The following is a 13,243-nucleotide window of genomic DNA, read 5'->3' as shown; positions in this document are numbered from 1 at the left end:
ACCGAGGCCCGAGCTGTGGATAGCTCGAACAGCCTTCTTGATCCTCTGTAAGATAGCTTGGTCTCCTTCCAGGACCTAGAGGCAAAGTGTCCAAGGTTCAGAGGGGCTGTGTAAGAAGGCCTTGACTTTAGGATTTTATCCTGCACACACACACACATACACACACACACACACACACACACGGAGTCTTGTTGTCTTCTGAACATGCTAGACTCCCCTGCCAAATACAAGCTGACCACCCTCTTCTGCCTGCCCATACCGAAGCCACTCTAGGAAGACTACAGACTTTTCCCCTGCCTAGTGCCAGCCAGCACCTAGAGATTCAGAGATGTGTGACACAGGGAATGTGTGTCACCAGGCTGGAATTGGAACTTCAGTTCAACCTAACTAAGGCTTCTTAACTTAGATCACATAACTAAATGTGCAGATAGCAAATAATTTGGCAATTGTAAAATGTTTCTGAAGGAGGATTGGAGAGAGAAAATGTACTCACATACAATTAACCTTTTTTAAAAAAATGTTTCTGAAGATGTGATGACCCAAAATTAACTCAAAACCAAGCACGTCATGAATCTGAGGTATTTCTTTTCTCTTCTTTTTAAGATGTATTCATTTATTTAATGGATGTGAATACACTGTCACTGTCTTCAGACACACCAGAAGAGGGCGCCAGATCCCATTACAGATGGTTGTGAGCTACCATGTGCTTGCTGGGAATTGAACTCAGGACCTCTGGAAGAACAGTCAGTGCTCTTAACCCCTAAGCCGTCTATCTCTCCAGCCCCCCAATCTGACGCATTTCTAGCAACTTCATTGCAGCCTTGGTTCTAACACACAACATGAGCACATTACACGGTGCTGTTTCACCACAAAGTATCAACAAATGCAGCCTGAGACACCTTGGTGCACACTTGAGACTCTTGCACATTAGGAAATGCAGGGATTTTTACTGTACATACAAAGTTTTCTGCTCTTTCAGAAACATAATGGTTTGATTATAGGAGACAAAGACTGAATATTCTCCTATTATTCCTCAGCATGCACCAAATTAGTCCTCTCTGGAGCATGGAGAGATGGATCGGTAAAGAGGCCATGGTACTCTTGCACAGGACCCAAGTTCAACTCTCAGCATCCACATTGGAAGGCTCCCAATCAGCGTCAGTCCAGCTCCAGGGGATCTAATGCTCTCCTCTGGCTTCCACAGGTCTCTACATAATGTGGCCAATTCATACACTCCACATAGCCATAAATAAAAATAAAACAAAACCGTGGGCTGGGAATAGTGGTACACAGCTTTAATCCCAGCACTCGGGAGTCAGAGGCTGGCAGATCTCTTGAGTTTGAGGCTAGCCTGGTCTACAGAGTGAGTTCCAGGACAGTCAGGGCTACATAAAGAAATCCTGTCTCGAAAATTCAATTTTAGGGCTGGAGAGATGGCTTAGGGGGTTAAGAGCACTGACTGTTCTTCCAGAGGTCCTGAATTCAATTCCCAACAACCACATGGTGACTTACAACCATCTGTAATAGGGTTGGATGTACTCTTCTGGTGTGTGTCTGAAGACAGCTATGGTGTACTCATATAAATAAAAATAAATAAATCTTAAAAAAAAAAGAAAAATCAATTAAAAATAGAAAAAGTGTTAAAGGGATGCTGAAAGCATCCTGGGAAGGAAGGTGTTTGGGGAAAGGCAGAGGCGTTTCCAGGACCCTGTAAAGACAGTGGTGAACCAGGAGCGGAGGTTCGAGGCTCCAGCATCTATCACACTGAGCATGCTCTGTGCCCAGCAGACTTTGCGCTCCCAGCCACACACACAGGAAGAAGGGCATCACCATTTTACAGACAGAGTGGAAGGCAAATGTCTAGATTATTCAGTCATAAACAGGGCTGAGTCAGAACTTAACCCAGGATGGGCTACATCCAGGGTCGATATTCTGCCCACACAGAGCAGACCTAGAGTCAAGAGCATGGCTTTGCCTCACAGCCCCAAATCATCTCCACCTCACCCCCAACTCCATCATCTGCACATGTTCTCTCACTGTCTCCTGGAAAGTAGGCGAGGAACCAGGAAGGAAGGCGGGAACTCGTCTCAAGAAAGTGAACTTGGTAGCAGTCCTCGATCTCCAATTCCTAACACCCCCGAGCCTGTTCTGCAGAAAGGAGAAGTAAAAGTGGTCTGGAGGACCCTGGAGAGGATTCCAGAACAGAGAGGTAGAAATCAGGGAGACAGACTTCAGCCCAAACAGGACGTCCCCAAGTGAGGAAGAGCCTCCTCCCAAGGGTGTGCATGAGCTCTCTGCCGCTTCATCTAGGACTTCAGTGCTACAGAGACTGAGGCCCTGGATTCTAGATCAGAACAGGCAAAGGCTGGCAAAATGGTTCAGCAGGTAAAGGCACCTGTGTGCAGGCCTCATGACCTGAGTCAGATCCCTGGATGCCTCAAGGTGAGGGGGAAACCGACTCCCTGCAGCTGACCTCCGACCTCTCCATTTGTGCCTTGATGTGCACACTCTAAAAGATGCACACACAATCACGGGTACGCCGAAACAGACAGAGACAGACAGACAGACAGACAGACAGACAGACAGACAGACAGATAAATAAATACATGAAATGTAAGGACTGGTGGTGCCAGTGCCTCTATGCGAAAACCCACACAGGCACTGCACAAAGATGCCTGAAACCCAGCACAAAAGAGATGTTTGAACTTGGAAGCCAAGTGGAGTCCTTCAGTCAGCCCGGCCTGTACAGCCCAAGAAAAGGGCTGAATTCCAATTACTGGCATTGTGCTTTGTGCCCCTCACCCACCCGACACACAGATACACACACACACACACACATTCCACCACTCTGTCTTTCTGCCTGTGCCACAGATGGCAGCACCAGGCCATGCCCAGATGCCCTGCCTAGAAAGGTCTTCTGCCTGCACCTCTTCATGGGTCAGGATGCATCAATAGTACCCATTCTTCATCCCCGTGGCTCTGCAGTGCCAGCCGTGGTTACCATGGCAACCGAGCAGCAAAGGGACAGAAAGCCCTGGGAGCTGTAGATTAAATTTCACCCCTTTGGACCATTATAATGCCAGGCCCAGACACCAGTTTTGAATCTCTGGTGACCATTGCAGCTATCACCAATCAGCAACAGCGGTTTTCCCACAGGCTCTGGGTTTGTTATTTTGCTGAGAGAGCTCTCAGGTACCCTCCATCTGTAAATTCCTGTGGTTGCCTACAGCTGAAGCAGGAGATGGACCAACCACTAACTGCTTTGCTCTGGACCATGAGGGTGCCTCTGGGGAGACCAAGCCAAAGACTCTTAGACTGAACCCATTACCCGTAACACTCAGACTGAAAAGTCAAAGTCTTTAATTCAAGCACTTGGGAGGCAGAGGCAGGCAGATTTCTGAGTTCAAAGCCAGCCTGGTCTACAGAGTAAGTTCCAGGACAGCCAGGGCTACACAGAGAAACCCTGTCTCGAAATTACCAAAAGAAGGAAGAAGAAAAAAGAAGAAGAAGAAGAAGAAGAAGAAGAAGAAGAAGAAGAAGAAGAAGAAGAAGAAGAAGAAGAAGAAGAAGAAGAAGAAGAAGTCAAAGTCCAGAGGTATTTCCCCCACCCAACCCCCACCCTCACCTCGGCCTCCCATAACAGACTAAGGGAAAGAGCTGAACCAGAAGCCAGACAGAGTGATGGCCCAGTGTATAAACAGGTCTGCTACCAAGACCAATGACCTCAGTTCAAAGCCAGGGTCCTGCACGGTGGAAGGAGAGAACAGATTCTGTCAAGTTCTCCTCTGACCTCCATATGCATCCTACGACACGTGCGAGTGTGCACACTTGCGTAAGTGTGCACCCACAAAATAAATAAGTGTAGATTTAAAACTAAGAAGAAAACAAAAACAAAACAAACCAGCCATGAGTGGTGCACAGCTGTAACCCCAGCAGGGAGCAGGAGCAGGTAGATCTCTTTGAATTTGAGGATATCCTGCTCTACTTGATAAACTCTGGGTCAGCCAGGGCTACAAGGGGATACCCTGTCTTAAAACAACAAAACAAAGCAAAAAGCAGATAGAACTTAACAATTTATTTTTAATTTTTTAAATAGTCACTTATTTATTTTGTTTGTTTGTTTTTCCTTCTTCAAGACTGGGTTTCTCTGCATAGCCCTGGCTACCCTGAACTTGTTCCTGTTGACCAGGCTGACCTCGAAGGCACAGATCTGCCTGCCTCAGCCTCTAGAGTGCTGGGATTAAAGGCATGGCCCACCACACCCAGTTTACTATTCATAAGAAAGTATAACACACACAATGTAGCCAGCATTCTGGATTCTAATGAGGCCGTAAAGTCAGGCTCCATATTTGCAGATTTCCATCTGGAGGACAAGTCATGGAGACTCACAAAGTTGTCTAAACTCACAACATACCTCAGAGGTTAGATACTAACTCCCTGGTTCATTCCCTGTCACCTAAACCCTGGAAGTCCACAACCTGTGATGTGCACCCCAGGAGTTACCCATATCAATTTAAAATCTCATTTTCTACCAGGAAAAACCTAGAAAGAAGAAATAAAGAGTCTCATAAACGCATTCAGTCACCCTCTAGGACAGTGTGTGGCTCTGATGCTCAACGACCCCTCGTCCCCTTCTAAGCTTTCTGGGATCCTCCCTGCCAACCTTTCCCAGATTTCTAACCAGGCAACAGCAACACTGCCATGAGGAGCACGGGAGACTTTACCGCTCCCCAAAATGCATTCTGTGAGGTGGCGAATCCTGGCTCCTTTGATCTTTGACTGATGTTCACAGGGAAGATTAAATTACATGTTCTAGATATGAAACATGGTTATTAAAGCAGGTTAGTTGAATGCCCAAACCAAATTACACTGAACACATTTAGCGAATAATATAGAAACTACAAAAAGTTCCAGATGAAGAGAGAGAGAAAGGGAAGAAGAGAGAGAGGGAGGATTAGAGAAGGGTTTTTTGTTGGTGTTTTGTTTTATTTGTTGAGACAGTTTCTCAGTTTCTCTCTCTCTCTCTTTTTAAAAGATTTATTTATTATTATATGAAAGTACACTGTAGCTATCTTCAGACACACCAGAAGAGGGCGCCAGATCTCATTACGGATGGTTGTGAGCCACCATGTGGTTGCTGGGATTTGAACTCAGGACCTTTCTCAGTTTCTCAAACTGTCCTGGAACTCTCTCTGTAGACCATGTTGGTCTGAGACTCAGAGATCTGTTTGCCTCTGCCCCTGGAGCACTGGAGTATCACCATCGTACAGACTAGAGAAGACAAGAATTTTAAGCTTTTTCCTTTTTTGCAGTGCTGGAGACCAAACCCAAGGCCTTGAGCACGCCAAGGGAGTGCTTTACCTTGGAGCTACATCTTTAGTCATTGGAGGGAAAATCTTAAGGCATGTATCAACAATGACATTACATCAACTTTATTTGAGCCCTGATATTTTAAATTTTTTATTTAGTTTTATATTGTGTATATGGATGTTTTGCCTATGTCTATATGTTGCCAGAAAGGGCAACAGATCCTTTGGAACTAGAGTTACAGACAGTTATGAGCCGCCATGTGTGTGCTGGGAATTGACCCTGGGTCCTCTGGAAGAGCAATTGGTACTCTTAACCATCTCTCTAGCCCCTGAGCCCTGACCCTTTGTTTGTTTTTCAAGACAGGGTTTCTCTGTGTAGCCCTGGCTGTCCTGGAACTCACTCTGTAGACCAGGCTGGCCTCGAACTCAGAAATCCGCCTGCCTCTGCCTCCCAAGTGCTGGCTCAGAGCCCTGGTTCTTAGAACTTAACTGTAGCTGGGTATGATGGTACATGCCTATGATCTCTGTACTTGGGGAATTGAGGTGGGTGGATGGCAAGTTCCAAGTCGAGGTGAGTTCAAGGGCAGTTTGGGTCACCTAGTGAAAGCTTGTCTCAGGGAACAACTGGGGGCTGAGAAACAGGCCAGTCAGTAAAGCGCTCACCTCAGAAGCATGAAGGTCTGAGTTCGGATCCCCAGAACCCAAGTAAAAAGCTGAGAGTGTGTGTTGGGTGGGTGGGTGGGTTAGGGAAACCACAAAAGTACACTCTGTTAAAAAGATGTTAAAGGACGCTGGGTATAGAGGTGCACATCTTTAATCCCAGCACTTGGAAGACAGAGGCAGGTGGATTGCTGTGAATTCAAGGCTAGCCTGGTCTACTGAGTGAGTTCCAGGCTAGGGGAGGCACACATATATAAACACACACACACATACACACGGGGTGGGTGGGAGGCAGGTTGGTGGTATGGATGGAGTCTGCCAACTCGACATTTCGGTCAATGTTTTAAATTTCTCATAAAAACGAAAAATTGGAGGCTGGAGCAGGAAAGAATCAGACACTTGTTGAAACCGGGTGAGTAAGCTAAGAGTAGGCTCGAAATTTTCTACAAAGCAAATAAAGAAGACAAAGGGGCTCTTACAGGGAGCACGGCCTAGAGCTGCTTCGGCAACCTGAAACTTGCCCAGAGATTTCACTGTTGTCCAATGAGCTTTCAGTGAGAGAGAATAGAGTCTGGGAGGATCTGGGGCCCTGGCCTGGTGGGAGGGTCCTAGGGGGACACGGAGAGGCGGTGGAGGTGCAGTCAGAGAGTGCTCGGTGGAGAAGAGACCACTTCTTCCCCAGCCTCAAGCATGGTGACTCTCAGCAAGTCCCTAGTCCCTCTGGGCCGCCAGCTCCCACCACAGATGAGGGCAGCTGACACCATGCCCTTCGCAGTGAAGCTGGAACTGCTGCACCTGCGGCTTCTGCGCATGTGAGCTGCTCTGTCTGTGTCTAGCAATGATTTTGCTTCTCGTCCATGAGATCCCAAGAGATGCTTAGAAGCTAACAAGACCCAGCTTGGAGTGGCTGGCACAGAGAGGGGAAGGGTGGGTGTCTTAGTTAGGGTTTTATTGCTATGAACAGGCACCGTGACCAAGGCCAACCCTTATAAGGACATTTAATTGGGGCTGGCTTACAGGTTCAAAGGTTCAGTCCATTATCATCAATGCCAGAGTAAGGCAGCATCCAGGCAGGCATGATGCAGGAGGGGCTGAGCGTTCTACATCTTCATCTGAAGGCTGCTAGCAGAATACTGACTTCCAGGCAGCTAGGATCAGGATCTTAAAGCCACACCCACACTGACACACCTACTCCAACAAAGCCACACCTCCTAATGGTGCCACTCGGTAGGCATGCAAATACAAGCCTTCACAGAGGGCCTGGAAACTTGGCCAGCCTTGTTCTTCTGGGGCAACCCCCACTTAGCTCCACTACCAAGGGTTGGTGGTTGATGGGGGTCCTCTGGAAAACTGACCCTGGGGGCCCCAGTCACAATAAGCCCCTGCTGTCCTCTGGGCCTGGGTAAAGCATGCCCGGGATGAAGAATGTCAGACTGTCCCAGTCTCAGGTGCTCACAGCCTAGGTAAATACAGAACGGTAGTGAGAAGCCACCTGCTAAGGGCTGAGAAGGCTTGGAAAAGCCAGGGCTAGAATGCAGCCCTGGACCCAGCCAGGGGAAGCGATGCATCTTCAGACCCCAAAAGAAGAGCCACAGGCCAGACAAAGAAAGAGAAGGTGTCTGTATGGAGGGCCAGCACCCCGCCAGGTGCCTCTGAGCAGCAGCCTGGGGTCCCCAGCGGTCCCCAGTGGTCTACACTCACAGGGCCAGGGAGGAGGCGTGAGCATTCAGGTCTCAGAGGTCAGCCTCTGCTACCCCTTGAAGACTGGATGAGAGGTGCATCGAAGGGCAGGGAGAGGGCACGCTTGCCCATCACTGCACACAGGGTTTGTCCCCAGGACCAGGCCCACCCTGCATATCCTATAGAGTCTTCGCCAATGCAGGTTTTATTGATGAGGAAAAGACAGCTAGTCTCAAGTTATGGTATGTGCCCAAAGGGTGAGACTCTAGACCCTTAGCAAGGCAGAGAGATTCCAATGCAGCCTCTGGGTTTTACCCTACAAATCATGGAGTGCCTAAAATGGTGATTCTTAGTCTGCGGGTCGTGACAAATGACTTTCACAAGGGTCTTCTGGCAGATATTTACAATTCATAACAGTAGTAAAATTAGAGTTATGAAGTAGCAACAAAATCATTTTCTGGTTGGGGGCCACCACAGCATGAGGGACTGTATGAAAGGGTCTCGGTACTCAGAGAACCACTGTCCTAGAGGGTCCGAACAGGGCGGAGATTTGACAAGGTCTTGGGACAGAGAGTTTGGCTTCTGTTGGTTTCTGAGGGCAGCTGCAGCCAATGCCCAGGTGGGAGACAGGGGGGTCCATCTTTGTGTCTGGGGCAGGACAGAGAGACAGGAGTACAGCCAGCTCTGAGGGACAGATTACCCAACAGGAGGGACACAGACTCAAGCCGGCTCAAGAACCTGCACGGCCTACTGCCCACTTAAGGTTGCTATGCTAGGTCTGGGGAAGCCACCCTCTGTGGCACCTTGCTCTCCCCATCAGCCATTTGCTGTGAGGTAATCATTAGCCTCTCCACGTCACAGAGAGAGGAGAGAGGGTGGCTAGGGGGCGCGAGATCTGGGGGAAGCCTCTCTAACTCCCCTGCCCCAGGAGTCACGAGGCAAGCGCAAGCAGTAGGAGCCCCTCATCCTTCCTTTTCCTTGCTCTCTCCTTCCTTCCTTTGTTGGGGGGCAGGGCAGGATCTTATGGACCCGAGGATGACCTTGAACTTCTGATTCTCCTGCTTTTACCTCCAGAGTGAACCCAGGGCTTCATGGATGCTAGGAAAAGACCCTACTGGGCCTTTTCTCTACCCTTCTCCTCTGCCCCGCCCCCCCCCCCCCCCGCACTTATGTTCTTCCCTCTTCTCTCTTTTTTTTCTTTTCTTTTTTCTTCTTCTTCTTTTTATTTTATTTTATTTTATTTTATTTTATTTTATTTTATTTTATGTTTTTAGTTTTTTGAGACAGGGTTTCTCTGTGTAGCCCTGGCTGTCCTGGAACTCACTTTGTAGACCAGGCTGGCCACAAACTCAGAAATCTGCCTGCCTCTGCCTCTCAAGTGCTGGGATTACAGGCGTGTGCCACCACTGCCTGGCCTGCCTCAGTTTTCAAGTCTGGGGTTATAAACATGGGTCACCACACCCCTACAGATTTCCTAATCATCTTTTCTAAGGAGCCCCTGCTCCTCTAACAGGGCTGCCTTCGGAGGTAACGCAAGACCACAGAAGGACCCGCTTTTCAGAGCATACGTTCACAGCTGCATGACCAAGGGTGCTGGACTGGAGGCTGAGTCTGAAGCCTGCCCCCTCTGTGTATCCTGATAAAGCTCCTTTCTCCTTCTGTGCCTCAGTTTCCTCATCTGTACAGTTCAGCTCTGAGAGACTTGAGATCTTAAGCCTATTCAGAGATGCTTGGGACTCAGGACTGACTTCATGCTGCCCCTGCAAGGCTGCTCCAGCCTGGCCAGGGCGAGAACATGAGTCCACCGGTTGACTTCACCCAGTGTCCCCCAGGCCTCTCTGTCCTGCTGAGCAGTCAGAAGGTGCTGGAGGAAAGTAGGGTTCAATCCCCTTGCCTTCGCACAGCCCCGCAGGAGCCAAGTAGGGTTCAATCCCCTTGCCTTCGCACAGCCCCGCAGGAGCCAGGACTGGCCAGCAGAGTGACTTTACCCAGTTTCCCCTGTCCCTGGCCTCCCGCTTCAGAGCCCATCTTCTGGAATGAAGAGGCTGGGCGGTGACAGGGAAGGCTCCTGCTGGCCCTGCCATTTATTATTTCAGGACTCTGGCTGCTTTCCTTCCTGCAAGGCTGGAGCCCGAGCCTACTGTGTGCCCCAGGTGGGGCCTCAGTGGACGGTTCCTAGGCTGGGCAGCAGGCCAGCATGGCCAGCTCAGTCCCTCCGCGACCCTTTGAGGGGTAGTTGGAATCGGAAAGGAAGAGGGGATGCAGGAAAGGAACCACGCCCTCCCCCACACGGAGGCCTCAGCAAACCCCAAGTTTCCTGGCTGGGATTTTCCTCAGGAGACTTCTCGGCAATGATGAATGAAGAGAAGAGGAACTTTGCTAGACCGATGGCTGAGGATTCCCGAAGATTCCCAGCCTGACCCCTGGCTTCCACCCAGCTGAGGGAGACAGCCTGGCCTGCTGGACAGAAAAGTAAGAGATCTGGAGCCTGGCGCCCTCTGGCCTCCACTGGTAACCAGGACAACACCCACCCCCTGTTCTCCATCACGAGCCCCTCTGGCACCAGCTACAGAGCTCTTAGCAATTTCCTGACCATGGCAAGCTGATTCCAGTCACCTCAGCTGCTCCCTGCGCCTGGAGGGACTCTTCCTCCTCCCTTCTGCAAACACTCATCTTTCCTGACTCAGCACGAGGGTCACCCCAACTCCCACCACTGCTCATCCGCCTTGCCTCCTCTTTTGCTGCCCAGTGCCAACCTACAGGTCTTTATCAGAGCCCTTACTGCCCTGTGTGCCACACATGTGACCTTGGAGATGAGACCGAAGACAGAGGGAGGGAGTACTTCCTGTGTGTGTAGAGCTGGAAGCCAGGCAAGTGCTGGATGTTCTGCAGGGCCTCTCTGCCCTTAAGACTGGTCTCTCACTGAGCATGGAACTAGGTTGGCAGCCGTAAGCTAAACAATGCTCTACAGTACTGGGCTTATAGGCACCAGCATAACCACTTTTTACATGTGTGCTGGGATTCGAACTCGAGTCCTCGTGTTTTTACAGCAAGTTTTTACCCATTGAGCTATCTTTCTAGAGCCCTCGTTATTTTGTATATGCATCACCCACCACAGGAATGTATATTAATACCTATAGGAGGAATGAGAGATCGAACAAATGAATTAATGAATGTTATCAAGGCCCCACAGGAACAGGAAAAAGGTGGCAGGAGTTAAGGACACTAATTGTCATAGTATGATGGCCAGTATGCTTAGCTGTGTGACATGAGGCAAGAGACTTAACCTCTTTAAGCCTCCATTTCCCCTGTTGTCAAGTTGGGTCATAACAGCATCTATCTCAGAGCACTGAAGCTCTTCAGCATTTAAGCGACTGCCCTGGTGTGTGTGCTGTACATAGAATAAGCTTCCTAATAAATATTACCATCCAGAGCCAGGCGGTGGTGGCGCACGCCTTTAATCCCAGCACTTGGGAGGCAGAGGCAGGCAGATTTCTGAGTTTGAGACCAGCCTGGTCACAGAGTGTGTTCCAGGATAGGCCAGGGCTACACAGAGAAACCCTGTCTCAAAAAACAAAAAAAAAAAAAAATAAAATAAAATAAAAATAATAAATATTACCATCCAGGAGCTGCCTTTACAATATCCCCAGGCTGCCCAGGAAAACCACCTAGAGTGCTAAAAACCAAACCAACCAAACAGCAAATCAGTCACTCAATCAATCAATCAAACAAACAAGAACACCGAGGCCTACGACCCCAGAGATCCTGAGGACAGCAGGAGGAGCCAGGTATCACCAAGCAGAGGGAGCAGGAACCATCGGCTCTGGGCCAGCTTCCCAGGTGCAAATCCTGCTTCTGCCACTTCCTGCTGGTCGAGGAGCCAGAGTTAGCAAAAATAAACACACAGCCCTCAGCTGTATTTACAGTTCAGACAACTGCTGAACAGCTTGGGAGCTGAAGTCTGGCCCAGATATTGCCAGGACATCCTGTATGTTACCTGGCAACCCCGCCTGCCAGGCTGCTTTACCCCTCGATGTCCTGGAAGGTTCCTCACATGGGGATCACACCAGGGAGTCTGTGGGAGGTCTTTCCACGCTGCCCGTTCTGTCTGCTCAGCCAGACGAAGGGGACAGAGTTTGAAAACTCTCGTCGCAATGCTAGCGACGAGAAGCCGAGACAGAAGACCATATATTACAGGAGTCCAGCTATGAAAATGTCCAGAACGGACAAATCCAGAAACACAAAGTAGCCAGGGCAGGGGTTCCCGCTGAACAGGGCAGGGCTCCTTGCTGGGGCAATGAGTTTGAGAATTAAATAGTGGAGGTTATTGTACAACACTGTAGACGTACTAAAGACGTGTGTATGTCCTTATATGTTTTTAAATGGGAATACAGCCTAAGGGTAGCGTTTGCCTAGCAAGTGAAGTACTCATTCAACTAAAATACCATATGTAATAAATAATGAATGAATGAATTCGTGAGTGAATGAATGAATGTTTTTAAATTATGTATGCATCTGAGTGTAGGTGTGTGTATGAGAGCAGATGTCAGTAGATGGGGACCCAAGCTCAGGTCCCCCCGAAGAACAGAACATTCTCTGACCATGAGTCATCTCTCTAGCCCCTAAATTTTTTTTTTTTTTGAGAAAGGGTCTGGGTTGTCCTGAAACTTGCTCTGTAGCTCAGGCTAGCCTTAAACTCTCAAAGATCTGCCTGCGAGTGCTGGGACCGAAGGTGTTTGCTACTACTGCCCGGTTATATGCATAATTTTTAAAGTGGAGCTGTAGCTTGGTGGTAAAATGCTTGTACAAAGAATGTACAAGACCCTGAGATCACGTCTCAGCAGGAAAGGGAAAGAAGGGAGGGAAAGGAAGACAAGGTTTAAAAATGATGACTGTGGACATAATGTAATTTTTTTTTCCAGACAGGGTTTCTCTGTGTAGCCCTGGCTGTCCTGGAGCTCACTCTGTAGCCCAGGCTAGCCTCGAACTCAGAAATTTGCCTGCCTCTGCCTCCCAAGTGCTGGGATTAAAGGCATGCACCATCACCGCCTGGCTGTAATGTAATTTTTATCGACACTTTAAATAAGACTGCCTATGGCACCACAGGAGGCTGTAATATGCAGCCATCGTGTGGCCTCTGGGGAGTTTATTAACAAATGTTTGATTCAGAAACAGGTGGATGGGCGAGCAAAGGGCGGAGCAGAGGGAAGATTCTGCCTCCTTCAAAACCAGGCTCCAAGCCAGGCCTGGCTTTGCAGACCTAGGATCCCAGCACCCGAAGGCTGAAGCAGAGTTAACCCTGCAAGTCCAAGGCCAGCTTGGACTACAAATGGGGACCCTGCCTTTAAAACCCTAAAGGAAAAATGATGATAAGCAAACAGGTTCTGCACCTCTCTCTCTGCCTTCCAGAGCACAGTCCTTCCTGAGCTGGAGCCAGGACTGCCCCATCGTGCTTGACTGTACGCTCCGAGCAGCTGCCTCTCTCTGCTGCATTGTTCTCTTGGTGTGATTCTGACCCCTTTACCCTGCATGCGTGTGCATACACACACACACACACACACACACACACACACATGTGCATATGCACACAGACA

General features: G+C 49.1%; 1 protein-coding gene across 2 annotated transcripts in view; it reads right to left on the bottom strand.

The window, feature by feature from the left end:
• Positions 1–13,243, bottom strand: part of Asap3 (ArfGAP with SH3 domain, ankyrin repeat and PH domain 3) — a 42,843-nt gene that overhangs the window by 20,508 nt on the left and 9,092 nt on the right. For both annotated transcript variants that reach the window (XM_052177772.1, XM_052177773.1), the window contains exon 2: positions 3–75. In XM_052177772.1, coding sequence (XP_052033732.1) covers positions 3–75 — 73 coding nt within the window. The remainder of the gene's footprint in view (positions 1–2; positions 76–13,243) is intronic.

Source organism: Apodemus sylvaticus, chromosome 3 (assembly GCF_947179515.1).
Source record: "Apodemus sylvaticus chromosome 3, mApoSyl1.1, whole genome shotgun sequence".
NCBI lineage: Eukaryota > Metazoa > Chordata > Mammalia > Rodentia > Muridae > Apodemus > Apodemus sylvaticus.
The sequence above is the reverse complement of the archived record's forward strand: the minus strand, read 5'-3'. Positions and strand labels throughout refer to the sequence as shown.